This window comes from Emydura macquarii, unplaced genomic scaffold (genome assembly GCF_026122565.2).
Source record: "Emydura macquarii macquarii isolate MOO-44397 ecotype Brisbane River unplaced genomic scaffold, CSIRO-AGI_Emac_v2 contig_2897, whole genome shotgun sequence".
NCBI lineage: Eukaryota > Metazoa > Chordata > Testudines > Chelidae > Emydura > Emydura macquarii.
Window position 1 is genome coordinate 36,013,278 of NW_027133034.1, and position 17,070 is coordinate 36,030,347.

The 17,070-nt window shown below is 43.6% G+C and overlaps 1 protein-coding gene across 4 annotated transcripts in view; it reads right to left on the reverse strand.

Moving 5' to 3' along the window:
- CAST (calpastatin) overlaps window positions 1-10,437 on the reverse strand; it is a 98,875-nt gene extending 88,438 nt beyond the window's left edge. For 2 of the 4 annotated variants that reach the window (XM_067569265.1, XM_067569262.1), the window contains exon 1: window positions 10,214-10,437. In XM_067569265.1, the coding sequence (XP_067425366.1) occupies window positions 10,214-10,288 (75 nt within the window). In that variant the 5' untranslated portion in view covers window positions 10,289-10,437. Of the gene's footprint in view, window positions 1-9,193; window positions 9,299-10,213 lie in introns of those variants that run through there. The other 2 variants (XM_067569264.1, XM_067569263.1) reach the window with 2 other exon arrangements.
- Between the last annotated feature and the right edge of the window lie 6,633 nt (window positions 10,438-17,070).

The window sequence follows — 17,070 nt, forward strand, 5'->3', positions numbered from 1 at the left end:
CAGCTGAATGGACCACTTGTGGTTGCAGAAGGACCTGCTGAGATGGTCAGCCAGCTTGTTCTAGGCTCCAGGAGGTAAGACATCTCTAGGTGTATAGAGTGGGCTATGCAGAACACCCACAACTTCAGGGCTTCGTGGAACAGGGGAGAAGAGTGTGCTCCTCCCTCTCTGTTTATCTAAAACATTGCTGTTGTGTTGTCCGTCATGACTGATATGCATCTTTTTTTAGATGGGATTGGAATGTTTGGCAGGCTAGGCAGACTGCCTTGAGCTCCCTCACATTGATGTTAAGTGAGAGTTCTGTTTGGGACCATACACCTTGAGTCCTGAGGGTCCCTGAAGAACTCCCCACCCCAACTCATACGTGACCAGTCATCGAGGGCTATGGCCTGGAGAAGGGTACTCCCATGCATACTGATTGTAGATTGAGCCACTACAAGAGGGACTTGATAACCCCAAGGGAGAGTGAAACTATCTTGTCCAAACCATTTCTCTTTGGGTGATATGTTGATGACAACCAAGCCTGGAGAGGTTTTAGCCAAAGCCTCGTGTGTTGAACCACGTAAGTGCAGGCAGCCATGTGACCAAGCAACTCCACGCCATCATGGTAGGGAAGTACTTGAGGTCCTTTATGATAGAACACATATTGTGGAAGCAAGACTCTGGTAGGAGAGCCTTAGCCTGGGTAGAATCCAAGGTAGCTCCTATAAATTCTATCCCCTGGGTGGGGGACAGGATTGACTTGGGGATGTTTAGCAGTAGTCCCAACTTGCTGAATGCCGACCTAATCAGGGGCATGTGGGCCTCTACTTGGGCCTTGGAGCAGCCACTGACCAGCCAGTTGTCAAGGCATGGGAGCACCTGAACCCAGTGTCGCCTCAGAAAGGCAGTGACGACTGCCATGCACTTGGTGAAGACGACACTGATAGCCAAAAGGGAAGGACTGTAAATTGATAATGGGTGTGGTTTACCACAAATCTGAGAAACCTTCTCTGGGATGGGATTATTACTACATGAACATAAGCATCCTTGAAATCGAGGGCGGCGTACCAGTCCCCCGGATCTAGGGAAGGAATGACGGTGGCCAAAGATACCATGCGAAATTTCAACTTCTTCATGAATCTGTTGAGGTTTTGCAGGTCGAGGATGGGCCTGAGGTCCTTCTTGGCCTTTTGGATTAGGAAATAACAGAAGTAGAGCCCCTTTCCCCTTAACTCCTGAGGGACTTCTGCTACTGCTCCTTCAATCAGGAGCATTCACAGCTCCTGTATAAGAAGTTGCTTGTGAGAGGGATCCCTGAAGAGGGGCAGGGGTGGGGGCAGGAGGGAGGAGCAGAACGAGAGAGAATACCCCCATTGTACCGTGCGTAGTACCCATCTGTAGGAGGTTATATGGATCCACACCCTATAGAAGTGAGATAGATGTTTAGAAAAATAGGGGTAAGGATCCAGAAACTGGCCTGGTATGTCACCCTCGGGCGCACTTTCAAAATGATTGTTTAGACCCGGAGGGCTGCCTTGCTGATCCTCGGCCTTGGTTGGAAGGAGGTGGAGTCTTTCTGTTATTCCTACCCCTCTTCCTCAACTAGTCATGCCTGACCTGTGTGGGGTAGAACCGTGGGGGCGGCTAGTCCTTAAAGTGTTTCCTATGTAGAGTGGGTGTACGCAGGCCCAATGATTTCAACATTGCCCTAGAATCTTTAAGATTGTGGAGCTTGGAGTCCGTTTTCTCCCAAGAACAGACCCGAGTCTTCAAAGGGCAAGTCCTAAGTTGGCTGCTAGACCTCCGGAGGGGGCCTGACACCTGCAGCCATGAGCTTCTTCTCATGGTGATAGTGGAGGACATTGTCCTTGCAGCCAAATCTGCCACGTCCAGGGTGGCCTCCAGCATGGTCCTTGCTACTGCCTTGCCTTCCTGTATGACTGCTGGGAACTCTGATCTGGAGTCAGCTGAGAGCAGATCCTTGAACTTCAACATGGTGTCCCATGAACTGAAGTTATAATGGCTCAGAATAGCTTACTGGTTTGCGATTCGAAGCTGGAGCCTCCCAGTAAAATAGATCTTCCTACTGAAGAGGCCCAGCTTTTTTGAGTCCTTGGACATAGAAAGGCAGGGACAGCAGGGTCCTTTCCCTTTCTCATTCGTGGCTGATACTAACAATGACCCTGTTTATGGATGGGTAAAAAGGTACTCACGACACTTAGATGGGGCAAAATATTTTCTTTCTATCCCCTTAGCTGTAGGGGGGATAAAAGCAGGTGTTTTCCACGGAGTTTTAGAGGTGGTTTGGTGGAGTTTTAGAGTTATAAGGGGTAGTGCCAGTCTTGAGGTGCCTTTTGGCACTAGAATGTCCATGATGAGGTCCACTGACTCCATCACCTCCTCCACTTGGAGCCCTTGGTTCTGCGCCACCTTCCAAAGCAACTCCTGATAGGTCCTGTTGTCCATGGCAGGTGGGGCAGTTGAAGTTCCTGCCACTGCCTCATCTGGCAATGAGGACAGGTATGCCTTGAGCTGTGTCTGATCCTCCTGATCCTTGGGATCACAGGAATATCCCTACATGGGGATGTAGTGTTCGGTGCCAGGGTCGTTCCTGGTGCCGATTCCCGTTTCTCTCTCCGACTCTGCCTTGGTGCCAACCTTTGGTGCCACATGGTGACCACTGGCCTCCGGGCAGTGGGGGAGCCCGTCCTTCCAAGGCTAGAGACTGAAAATCTCTCGAGAAGGTCCCTTGGGCCTGGTGATATGCCCACGGTGTCCAAAAGGGTCACTGCATGGGCATCTGGCACTGCGCTGGCCAGGATCCCATAAGAGGGACTTGTCCCAGGTCCTATCTGTGCCAGCACCTTTTTGACTGGTGCTGGCTGCGCCGGGACATGTATGACCCAGCCTCTGAAAAATCTCGAGTCCAAGCAGGGACCACAGTGATGCTGAGCAGGACAGTGACAGAGAACAGTGCTGTGGAGAAGGGCACCAGACTCGATACATCCTTCTGTGGGCCCGGAGTCGATGGTGCCACTACTGATGGGGTGGGTGCCAAGTGTTCCTGTCCAGCACGCCTACCATTATTGTCTCTCGTCACTGACCTCACCATGGATGAGCACCTTCTATCAGTTTTCTTCCATGGCACTGGTTACTGGGAGCAGTGCCGGACTGACTCCAGTGCCAGTGAGAGGCAGTGTCAGGAGTCTCTGGGTGCTGAGCTCTTTCTCCATGCCGCTGCTCCCTAACTGACAGCAGTACACTCTGCACCGAGGTGCTAAAGTCCCACTGGCCTGCCGATTGGGAGCATAGAGCTGCCTTCATGAGAAGGTGCTTCAGCCTGACCCTCCTTTCCTTCTTAGTCCTTGGGGGGAAACCTTTGCAAATCCTGCACCCGTCTGTCTGATGGGATTCACCCAGGCACTTCAGACAGGACTTGTGGGGGTCTCCCTTAGGCATAGACGTATGGCAGGACCCACACGGCTTAAACCCCTGGGATCAAGGTATGCCCCAACTCCCTGGAGAGGGGAAGAAAGGTGAGGGGAAAGATCCCCCAGCTGAAACTTAACTAACAACTAATTACTACTCTAACTATTTACAGGTATCTACGATGAAAACTGCATCTTGGGGGACGCTTGCCGAAGCAAGAGAAAAAAGTAGCTCCAATAACCATCACAGGTGGTAAGAAGGAACTGAAGAGGCGGCGGGTCAGCCGGGCCCTTTATGCAGGGCCATAGTGGCACAATTCCAGAAGGCGCCTAAGCCAACCTGATGGGTACTACTAGGGGAAAAACCTTCTGATGACTGTGCATGCTGCGCACACACACCTACTTGGAATCAACATGAGCAGGAACTCGAAGAATTGTTCTTCATCACCAATAGAAAACAGACAACGTTTTTAGGAGACATGAAGCATAACTTCAAATGAAATCACAGGCAAAATTTAGATAGACAAGCCACTATTTAGACAGATTTAGATAGATACCACTAGGGTTCTTGTGAATAGTGCTACAAGACATTCAAATACCTCTGTTTTACAGCGCCTCCTCCAGCAATAAAGTGCACCTTAACTCTATTTTGTTCTTTGGTTCAGCATAGCTTTAAGTCCTGATCTAATTCCCCCTGATTTCAGTAGATGTTGGATAGGGTGCTTAGAGAGAAGAGCACCTACTCATTGAATCATGAGCACTACCTCCAACATCTAAATTTTCCTTAGAGGCATTCCATCCACATTTTCATGAGGCCCAGCAATTATACGGTTGGTATATGAGCAATAGTCCTTGTTACAATGGAGAGCTAGCTGCACATTTGACCTCCCTCAGTCTCTCTCTATCCCCCTCGGGAGTTAACCCTCTTGCCTTCTGCTGTCCTGGGATGGAATCCCACAATTCTTCCATACCAAGATGACCCCATGCACCACCCTGTGTACCAACCATGATTACTCAGCAGGCCTGAATGGGTTCAGGTCCTGCAAGTCTTCCCTTCAGGAGCTCTCACCAGTGGTAAATAACGACCCAAACAGCCTTTGCAAAACAAAGTATTGTTATGCTTTATTCCTACTGTTGTGATTAAACAAGAGCAAAGGGATTTTAACACAAGAAAAAGGTCCACACACATACTTCCATTATATAAAGTTTAGACAGGGCTAGCTTATCCCAGTCACTCCAACCTCTAGAGACTGAGGTTGTGTGCCCTCCAGCTATCTTGCCTCACTCTCCTTTTCTTCAGGGACTACCTATTTATCAATCCCAAAGTTCTTTGATTCAATTTCCCCCCGGAGACCCATCCTGATGGTTACAAGCCAGCCAGTGGAACTCACCATGAACAGAGGTGAAACTTCACAGCAAATGGCAGCTACACTGTCCCTTTAAGTACCAGTCTATGAGGCTATCTGAAGCATTTGTCTGCTTTCCCACATAAATATAGTTAGCTCCTGGTGGAGTTAACCCACAAGATACACCAAACCACCCAGTCAAACTGATTTTCTGGACGTCTATTCTAAGCTGTATGACACTCTAAAAGCCATACATTGTCCTCAGTCCAGAAGTGCAGGCCCATTGACATCAATGGAATTTCTGTATTCAGACTGAGTGCAGTATATGATCGTAAGAATATAACGTATGAAATACCAGAACCCTGGCAGCTTTTTGATAAGGTATCTGTTCATATGCGGGCTGACTAACAGTTCTTGCATTGCTTTACTGTAGCTCCACACCATCTGTGTTTTATCGCTTTTGTTTGTTTCTTTAGGCCAGGGTGGGGGAATAGCTGTAAAGGCGATAGCATAGATTTGAAGTCCAATATCCTTTCTGGCTATGGATTTATTTAGACTTGAAAAAGTTGTAATAGCTGCAAGGCTAGCTGCACCTCTGCCCCCTTTTCGGTTTCTCTGAGCACACCCTCTCAAGTCCCCTCTCTTTGTCCCTTTACCGATCATGGGGTGGAACTCCACAGTTCTCCTACCCATAGACCAAACACTGGGCTAAAATACTGTGTGTATTAGCTGTGCTTAGCCAGCAAGTATGACTGAGTTCAGATAGTGTCCATGACCAGTGCTATATCTAGTGACCAGACAGCCTTTTAAAAACTCAAATATTGTATATTTTAACAGTAGCACTTAGAAAACAAAGGATTTTAAAACAACACACATGTAGACATGTGTCCATCTTACCATCCCCTAAAAGTAAGCCAGGCAGGCATGACTTCTTCAGATGCCTCTGGCAGGTGCCCGAGTATCAATCTGATTCCCCAAATAACTTCCGCATTTTTTTTGACAGTTTCTTTTTAAACTGCTATAGTCCTTTTGTTCTTCTGTGTTGCTAGGTTTTGGTCCTTCGGCACAAAAGCAGTCCAGTAGGTTAGACAGCAGATCAAGTCAGAGTCCTCAGAGCTAATGGCTCTGTCTTTGTCCCTTAACAACCCTCAAATGTTTGCTGAACAGTGGCTTATCTTGATCCACTCTTTCCTTCCTTGCTTTTCCTTACAGCCTCCTATTAAACTAAACCAACATATTCATGCATTAAACATCCCCCATAACCTGGTCTATAAATAGTATTAGTTTTATTAGAGCCAACTTCTTTATTATTTCTTTTATTTGAAGAAATCTGAAATTTGCCCAAAGTAATTTTCTCATGTTATATATATACACACTAATAACAAAACAAGCAAAATGACAAGTTCTCAACTTAAACTTGTAAATTCACCACAGACAGAATCCACACCAAAGTAATAGAGAAAAAGAATAACTATGGTGCACATAGAAGAAAGAATAATTTGAAGTTTAAGGCATTCATCGTGTTCTTTGGAGCATGCAAAAATGCCTTGAAAACATGCTCTTTAAGAGACATACTTATCAACACTAATGCCTTGATCAGCAAGGTGTGCATCTCATAAATTAGAAAATAAATGGCCTAAATGAAAAGCACAAGGACAACATGCTAATTGTTAAACCAGTAACTGCAGGTCTACTCTCAGTCTGGAGACACCACAGCAGACCCACACTGGACACCCAGCTCCAAGACAAACTTGGCATTCTTGAGGCCTGGAAAGACTATCATTTACTTGGCTCTAGCCCATGCTCTTCATTACATAGGGGCTTGGAGCACTGTAGTAGTGACGCTTACAGTAACTGGGCAAGAGATGAAGTCCATAGGTCAGATTCTCAGCTGCTGTAAATCAGCACAGATCTATTGATTTTAACATTGATTTCAATGGAGCTATGCCATTTCACACTAAATGAGAATTTGGCCCTAGATTACTAAATAAGAAAGCCATAACCTCCAGCTGTGGAGAAAGAAAATGACGTTCTTCAGAAAGAGAAAAATACAATCTAAAGGGGCAATGAACATTTAAAAAAAAAAAAAAAAAAAAAAAAAAAGGTGGAGGGGGGTAGAGAGAATATAGGGGAAAAGTAAAAACGAGAGTTCTGTAGCACTTTAAAGACTAACAAATTTAATTTCAGCAGGCATAAGCTTTCGTGGGCTCCAACCCACTTCCTCAGATGCAAGGGGAAAAGTGAGTCTCAAAGTTACGGGATGAGAGAAAAGTCTATGATCTCACTTAGGGAGGCAGTTTTCTTTTGAATCAATTGCCCAACAAGAGGTCAATCACTTCACCACTTTTGCTTCTGTTTCCCCTCCCATGTGTCGTCTCTCTTCCCTATTTAGGTTGTGAGGTCTTGAGGACAGGGGCTACCACTTATTATGTATTTGTACAGTATTTTGCATAATAGGGCCACATCTACACTACAGGGACAACAACTTCATAGTTATAGTGCCATAGCTATACCAGCATAACCGCACAGTGTAGACATAGCCTATGCCAAGAGAAGGGTTTTTTTCCGTTGCTATAGGAGCGACACTGCCTAGGTCAATGGAAGCATTCTACAGTTGATCTAGCTGCATGCATGCTGGGGGTTAGAGTGGCATATCTACGTTGCTCAAAGGATTTTTCACAACCTTGAGCGACATAACTATATCGACACAAACGTTAAGTGAAGACCAGGCCTAAGACTCTGATCTTGGTTGGGATCTCCAGAGTGTTCTAGGACACAAATAACGAATAGGAGTAGGGGTATTTCTTCTGTCCCAAAACATATACTCAATTTGTTTTACCTTGTTTCCAGACCCTGTCATTCTTTATACTTTAATAGGGAAGATTTTCACTACATCAAGCTACTGACCCAAACTCAGTGCAATACTTACAGCTGTAATGTCCAACCCTCAGGTGCCTGATAGTACAACTCAATTCCACGGAACTGATATTTCTAATTATCTATAGAAACATCATTCATCAACACTGGATAATGGATGTAAGTTTTGACTTAAAACAGTGACTGAAGTTGAAAACTTATTAACTGTATAATTAATCAATTACAATATGTTCCAACAACTCTCTACAGAGCAGATCTGATATAAATCAGGATTAGCGATGTCATGGATTTCTCATATCCATATATATAAAGTCAGCAATGTCATTGGCAGAGAACTGAATTTTTGGTGCAACAAAGTCACCTTATATAAAGTATATTTTAGTGGTATAAATCAGTAGCATGCAAATACTATAAAATGATAAAGTACATCATTTGAGATTATGATTTCACTATAACCTGTAAAGTCAGATTGCTTCCCTATATGTCTAACACAGAAAGAGCAAGCTTTTAAAAATACATGCACATAAAGGCTTTCTCAACATAATCTTTGATAGCTCTAGTTAAACTGCCAACCATGTTCCATCAAAGAACTATGGTTTTACTTAGGAATGTTCCAATAAGCTAGTTCAAAAAAAACTACCTGTAGCTAAGAGCAATTTTATGAAAACTGGTGCCACTTAAGAATCTATTCAGAGTGGGAAAGAGTCTACAATTAACTTAGCCCTAAAAAAATGTTTAAAAAAAAATCCATTGCTTATTAGATTCTCTTTCTGATCACTTCCCTGTTTTGGTTAAAGAAATTATCAGATATAAAAGGGCTTGTATTTTTCAGAAGGTTGTGAAAATAAGCAACAACTGCACAAACATAATTTTTAAATGTGACATTCACTCAAGAGTCACATAAGAGTTTATGGAAGTCCCTCTGAAACTACAAGACATGTATTTTAATGGGTTAGCTAGAGAAAATATAATTGGACAATATTTGATATTAAAATAACATCCACTTCAAAGTTTCAAAGTATCAGATTGAATCTTCTACACAAAAATATTATTCTTTACTAATTTAAATTGAACATAGTGAGCATAGTTATTTGATCCCATGCATCCTTCCTTACTAGATATTCTCCTGAACAACATAACCAATGCATCAGTGTCTAATTTAATATGAATTTACAGTGACTCCATAGCCCTCTTCTAGATGCAGTTGACAATTGCTTCCTCATTCCTTCTCCTGCAGTCCCACATACTTTAAATAAGTAACTACTTTTTAAAAAATGGAATACAACATATCCAAGCCGCAAAAGTAAGTCAGCCTGTACTTCTCACACATGCCATAACAGGGTGAGTTTCCACAAATAGAGGGGTGGAGCAAATTCCCCCCTCTGTAATTTCACTAAATTCAGTAGAGCGAAACAAGGGCTGTATGTGGCTCTAAGTGTCTAACCTTTAGCACTGACTAAGGCGCTCCCATTCTCTACACCCTTATTACTCGCTGGCAAGAGCCACACACACCCTGCCCGAGAGATTAAAATCCACAGCAGAAAAGCTGGCCGTATTTACCGTGGCATACCACCAGCTTGCAAAAGCCATGGTCGGAACGTGCTCCTCCTTGCAAATAATCCTCTCCCCCCACAACTCGAGCAGCGCTGGTGGAGAGCGTTTCCAACTGCGCGCGTCGGGATCGGGCAGCAGAGCCTAGCTGGGGGCGGGGCTGAGCGTCCCGGGACGGTGGCGGGGGGCGGAGCTGTAGCTCGAACGCAGGCGGGCCGGGGAGGGCTCCGTGTTGGCGGGGCCTGGGCTGGGCTGGGCTGCGGCCCCTCCCAGTGCTAGGACTTTGGGTGGGGGCCGTTTGCAACGCGCCGTTCATTGCAGCGAGCCGGTCCTTATCCCCCTGGGAAAAGGCAGCCCAGCCGCGGAGCGGAGCGGAGCGCCGTCCCTGCCCGCCAGCCCGGAGCGGGGCTGTGCTGAGCTGTCAACCCCCTCCCCCATGGCCTGGAGCGGGGCTGGTACACACACACACACGGCCCGGAGCGGGGCTGGTACACACACACACACACACACACGGCCCGGAGCGGGGCTGGTCCACACACACCCACACACACACACACCCACGGCCCGGAGCGGGGCTGGTACACACACACACACACACGGCCCGGAGCGGGGCTGGTACACACACACACACACGGCCCGGAGCGGGGCTGGTACACACACACACACACACACAGAGCCGCCACGGCCCGGAGCGGGGCTGGTACACACACACACAGAGAGCCGCCACGGCCCGGAGCGGGGCTGGTATATACACACACACACACACACACACCCCGCCATGCGCTGAGCTGTCCCCCCCCCCGTGGCCCGGAGCGGGCTGCTTGGGGCTGGCACCCCCTTGGCTCCGCGTTGCGGGCGCTCCCCTGTCGCGGGCGGCGCTGGCGCATTCCTCCGCCCTGACACACACGCAGCGGAGCGGGCCCCGGCAGCGGGCAGGCAGGAAGCCCAGCTCGCCCGCAGAGCCCTGGCGCGGTCTCAGAGCTGGGGCTGGGCCCCGCCCTAGCCCCGCGCCCTGGTTCCGACACTTACCGCTCTGCTCCCCCTGCCTGGAGCTCCCCCGGCCTTGGAGGAGGAGGGCTTCTTCCCTTTGCTTGGCTGAGACATGGTCGCGGCGGCTCCGTGCGCGGCGCCTCTCTGCGGAGTATTCTCGGGGCGCTGCAGGGGCAGGCAGCGGGGGGCAGGTTACATATAACCGTGAGGCAGCTTTGCCGAGGCACCCCGAGCCAAGTCTAGGCTGCTGCGCTGCAAGCAGCCCAAGTCCCTCCTCTTCCTGCAGCCTCGGCTCGGTTGCTGTGACCAGCTGCTCTAACTGCACCACTCCTCTGACCTAGCTCATCCCCGCTGGGCTCGGTGTTTGTTGAGAAGGAGGGGATGACTGTCGACAAAGATGCTTGGTTGGTGGTGGTTTTGCGGCTTGCCAGGACATATCTTGCGGTCTTACTTGCAGGACGGGGCCTGGGCGTACTTCTTGTTTCTGACAGGCTTCAGAGCTGAGCTAGGATTTATTTTCCTTTCCATGATAAGAAGCTGGGGGGCTGGGGAGGTGAGCCAAAAAGTTCTGATCAGAAGTGAACATCTGGCAAGAGTTAGGGGTTTGGACCGGAGCCATAGTTTTAGTTTAGGCCAGTCCTGTAATCAGAAAACTAATTGCCAGAAAGAATTAGCTGAAAATTTATTTCTCCTGTAAATATGGGTTCAGGTAGCAAAATAACTGTTAAAATGCCCAAAACTCAACCAAACTTGAACTTTTTTTTTGAGGCTTTGAGAAAAACACTGGAAAGGAAGTTACCATTTTAAATTCTGTGTGTCTTGTGCTCTTCCTGGATTAAGCTGCAAGTGGAAATAGCAAAAGCAAACCTCTTATAGTGAGATTTCTAGCTCAAGTTTTTCATCAAAGCAGTTTCAGTAAGTAAGGCCTGCTTAGGAAGCAGGTGCTTGAGCCATTCAAAACTTCCTTCTGGGGGTCATGTCCTCTGATTGTTGTACAAAACTCCAAGCCTTCTTGAATTTAGCTCAGTATTTGGTCTAGAGAGGATTTTATGTTCCTGTCACTCAAAATCATCAATCATTTAATCTTTAAACTGCCACACCAGTAAATGCAAAATTCCATGCAATGCAAAAGGTCAAGCTATGTAAATGTTTGCTGGTCAGTATCAGTTTTAATGGGGCCTGCCCTGTATCCTGCAACTTTAAAAACAACAACAAAAATCTTCATTTTTCTTATTAAAGAGTAACTATTAGGTTTCAAATGTATATATTAAGTATGTTTTTAACCTTTGCTGCTGCTACTCAGATTATTAGATCTGAAAAAAATTACAAAATCTAGCATTTCAAAAAGATAAATTCTAAATGCCTGCAAACACTTATGCAGAAGGGCATTGTAAGACACCAGCAGCTTCTCTTAAACACTGGAGGAATAATTTACGGTCAATCAAAAATCCAGCATGACTGACTGACCCTGATCCAAAGTCAGAACATCATCATTTGTGACTCTGAATGCATGAACATAGCCCCAAAATAAGAATTTAACTTAGTCTGGATTGTGCAGAGATACTGAGGTATACCTGGAACTGAAAAGCCATCACTTTAATTATTGTCTTCCAAAATATAGGGAAATTACAGATACAAGATTAATTTGCAAGCATACATATAGGCAAGCTTATACACAGGTTGAGTAAAAGAGATGAGTGCTTGGGAAACTCTAGGCCCAGTAGTAGCAGTAGCAAAGCCCCCTGTGATTAAACTTTGTACAGTATACCAGGCCTGAGTGTGCTCCTTACATCCTGTGCCCCCCCTACCTCATCAGAATAGCATCAGTTTCACCACATTCAAGACCTTCCACAGCTTTTACATGGGCTCGAGGATTTGGCCCAATGCAAGGCATTTCGCTGAGCCTGGCAATAGCAGCAATGCTGTCCTACCTTAAGCTTTAAACAGACAGGATGGGAAAGGGTCAGACCTGCAAGTGGCTCATCTTGGAGAACTTAGAAATGCATGTGCATTCTTATCAGAAACCATATTGGCTCTGAGTCTGAGTGGGTAGCAAAGACACCAGTCCATCGGGAGCCCAAAGCTTTCTGTTCTGAAGAAGCAATCAGAATAACTGACATATATTACAATATTTCTCAAAGATTGTAGCAAGTTGGATATAATTAATAATTTGGAAGGAAGGAAGAGAAATCTATTCCAATTGTTTAAATAATGTTTGTTATGTTAAATTGCTATTCAGTTTTCAAATAGGAAGAAAATATTTACATTAAAATTAGATTGTATATTAAATTCTCATTAATATATATGTAATATTAAATATAGTTATGTTTACAGCTAAGTTTATTCTAAGTGTAGATATGTAGAAGTTATTTTATAATAAAATTCAGACTATTGAATACATGTAAGTGTATTAAATGAATACTTGAGAAATATAAGTTAATATTTTCTATACTGAAATTATTATGATTGTCTTATATAATTGTGATGATTTAATTTAAAACTTCATAAATTTATCTTTTTACTTTAAAACTTTTTAAATTTCTAAGATAATTTTGATTGTATTTTAACCATGTTTGCAGAAATAGATGGATACACAGATAAAAGTACTGTGAGTACCAATCTGAGGCCTCATTATGATCTCACTTACCCCAGTATGAAACTAGCAAGAGGAGAGTCAAGCCCTATAAAGCAATTATACAGGGCTGACTGCAACCTAGATGTGTGTATGAGTGAGATGCAGAGGAGGGTGGAAGGTTGAGGGACTGGTTTAATATATGAATTTAACAAGTGTCCTTTGTGTTTTAATTTAAAAATAACTTTGGGTCTCACCGACAGGTCCAACAGATTGTACTGCATTCCTGAGACTGCAGTGCATAGGATACTCCCTGCTGGCACTGCTATAGAAAGAGGAGGGAGCCTAGTTGAGTACCACTCCTTTAATTGCTCTATTCCTGATGACAGTCCTTTGAGCTCAGTGACAGAAATTAGAGAACAAACAATCAGTAGCATTTGTGATTAGACAAGAATACGTGAGAAAACCCATATTTTAGGTCTCAATCCTGCCTGGTGCTTAGCATTCTGGCCCTGATCCAGCAAATCACTTAAGCACACAGTTACATAAGAACAGCCATATTGGGTCAGTCCAATAGTCCATCTAGCCCAATATCCTGTCTTCCAATAGTGGCCAATGCCAGGGCTTCAGAGGGTATGAATAGAACATGCAATTATCAAGTGATCCATCCCCTGTCATCCCTTCCCAGCTTCTAGCAATCAGAGAATATGGACATCCAGACTAGAGGGTTGCATCCCTGACCATCTTGGCTAAATGCTATTGATGGGCATATCCTCCATGACCTCATCTAATTCTTTTTTGAACCCAGTTATAATTTTGGTCTTCACAACATCCCTTGGCAATGAGTTCCATCAGTTGACTGTGTGTTCTGTGAAGAAGTATTGCCTTTTGTTTGTTTTAAACATGCTGCCTATTAATTTCATTAGTTGACCCTTGCTTCATGTGTTATGTGAAGGAGTAAATACACTTTCTCCACACCATTCATGATTTTATAGATCTCAATCATATCCCCCCCCCTTGGTTATCTATTTTCCATGCTGAATAGTTCCAATCTTTTTAATCTCCTCATATGAAAGCTGGTCAATTCCCTTAATCGTTTTTGTTACCCTTTACTGTACTTTATCCTATTCTAATATATCTTTTTCGACATGGGGTGACCAAAACTGCACGCAGTATTCAAGGTGTGAGTGTATGATGGATTTATATAATGGCATTTATGATATTTACTTATTATCTATCCCTTTCCTAATGGTCCCTAACATTCTGTTAGCTTTTTTGACCGGCCGCTGCACATTAAGCGGATGTTTTCAGAGAACTAGCCACAATGACTCCAAGATCTCCTTCTTGAGTTGTAACAGCTAATTTAGACCCATCATTTTACATGTGCATTACTTTGCATTTTTCAACATTGAATTTCATCTGCCATTTTGTTGCCCAGTCACCCAGTTTTGTTCATTGATCACCTCAAAGAATTCTAATAGATTTGTGATGCATGACTTCACTTTACAAAAGCAATGTTGATTCTTCCCCAACAAATCATTTTCATATATGTGTCTGATAATTCTGTTCTTTATTATAATTTCAGCCAATTTTCCGGGTACTGAAGTTAGGCTAATCAGCCTGTAATTGCCAGGATTGCCTCTGGAGCCTTTTAAAATTGATGTCACATTAGCTATCTTCCAGTCATCTGGTACAGAAGTTAATTTAAGTGATAGGTTACATACCACACTTAGTTCTGTAATTTCATATTTGAGTTCCTTCAGAACTCTTGGTGAATATCATCTGGTCCTGGTGATTTATTACTCTTTAACTGATTAATTACTTAGCTTTCAATATGTGAGCAATCCCATTGAGTGGCTAGTTAGGTGTGTAAATATAGCTTAAAATATCTCTCAGAGCTCCCACAGAGCTGTGATATTTATCAGATAAATACTGAGGGCTAGTTACTTGAAAAGGTCTCAAGTTAGTTCCAGATTTGTATTCCTAAAGTTGTGCTCCTAAATTGGTGGATGTGCTAACATTCTTATATATCTAGTACAAACAAGTGTTTTGTGTATACAATTAGGTATCCACATCCATGTTTAAGTGTGCAAAAACTTGGACAACTGAAAAATGAGGAGTACAATTTTAAGTGTACAAATTTGGAAGACATTTCTGAAAATGGGATCCTGAAAGCCTCAAAAATCAACATATGCAGTTGCTAAAATGTCCAGTAATAAAAGCTACATAGAAGATAGGCACCCAGCTACAGTCAGCTATCAATAGTCAATATGCACTTTGGCAGACCTTCACATTCCTTGTGTTCTGATTCTTGTATGAATAAATACTGTGCATGCATAGTCAGATTCAATTGTGAGGTAGATTATGTTCTGTAATTTGTCAGCACAGTTTTATCTCTCTTGGTGGATGTGTTCCATGAGCCAGTCTATGCATCAGTGCAGCCATTAGTAAGCAGGTAAAGCAATAAAATGCTCATTCTCCTTAAGTAATGGAAGAAAATACTATATAGCCTTGTGGCTACTAGTCTTCTTTTCTCATGTAACTAGTTCACCCAATGAACTGTGGGTATATAATAATATTTACATGCCAATACATTTTCATCCATAACCCTACTACTTTGTTGAGGTATCTTTTCTAAGGGGCCAGAATCAGACATAAAGTAGTTAAAAAAAATCCAAATAGTATAGACTAGTACTAGAGAATTTATTTTTTGAAAAAGAGGAAATTGGATGGTAACCACTCTTATCTGGGCCTTGAGCACAGGATAATAAGATTTGCAGTAGTATCTAGTATTATACAGACAGTCTGCACTGGCCATTTTGGATTTTCTCCGAGTCTACATTTCCTTTGTTCTATTTTTTTATATTAGTAGGTGTTGTGTGTGCATTTTGAACAGTATTGCTACTGAAGTTTTAGCAAAGTCTGTCTTCGAATACATCAACACAAACACGTTACATTTAGTGTCAGTTATGCTGGAGTCATTCAGAAGAGTCACTTGTTTTGGTGGTGCAGTTGTTAGTAAACAAATCAATCAAATGCTTGTAATCTTTAGTTACTAGAGGAGTGCACCTTTCCTTCAGCTGTAGCTTGTGTAGCTTTTGATATATACCCCTTCATTGTGTACCTCCAAAGCCATATTGGTTTACTGTAACACTTTTTTCTACTTACCCCTTAATTGGCTTTGTTACCTTTTATTATGGCTAAAAGAAATCTTACTTTTTTAATATTCATCTCCAGCTACTAACTTCCATGCATGCTTTCAAGTTTAACTGTAGTACATTTTCACATCTGAATGGCTTATACTTTGTCACTTGCAGAAGGGCATCACATCTATATATGTACTGATATAGCTCCTGTTACTGTATTATCTGTGCACCTCACAAACACCAATGAACTTATCTGTGCAAAATTGCTATGAGCTAGCCTCATTTTGCAGTTGAGATATCTGGCACAGAGATGTGGAGTGACTTCCCCAAGGACGCACAGGAACTTTGTGGCATGGCCAGGATTTAAACTCAGAATCACAAAACCATCCTTCTCCTCTCACCATAGACTACTGCATTCAGTCCCTGAAGGCTTCAGCTGAGGATGGATAAAAAGATACTGATTAATGATATCATGGTGGAATGTATGTAGCAACAGTATATGCAAAGTTATTAATTCCTCCAGTATGATGTTATTAGCATATGTTCAAAACCAGACAGCCCTGCCTAGGCAAAAGTTGTTAGACACACCTATCCTAAACAAAGGAATGTATGTTTACCTCAATTTACATATAAGTAGTAAATGGGGTCCTTAAGACAGCAGGGTGAAGAGATAGCAGGAAACAAAACCATTTGAATTTTAGCAAACATAAGTGGGGGAAGAAAGAGCAAGGAGCCTCTTTCACCACCAAATTCCATGTCGCTTTCCATAGTGCATGGATTAACTTTACTTTGGAGGGTAACCTTGAGAAGAATCCACTTCAGAGGTTAACTGGACTATAAAAGAAAGGGGCAAAAAACTCTCTCTCTTGCACCTAAGAAGACAAAGGGCCTCTGGGAGAGATCCTGATCGAGGAAAGGATCAGTCACCCTCTTGCTGGAAGACATTGGGTGATACAGGCCATCTTCAACAAATGTCTTGAACCAAAACTTGCAAGTTAAGTTTTAGACTTTTAGATATTTGTAACCATTTCTAACTTTATCTCCTATACTTGAATTCATTAAAATCATATCTTCTTTGGTTAATACATTTGTCTGATTTTTAATCTAAACCAATCCAGTGCTGTGTTTAAACTGAACCGTTTGGTAACTCTAGTCAAAGTAACAAACTATTGAAGATT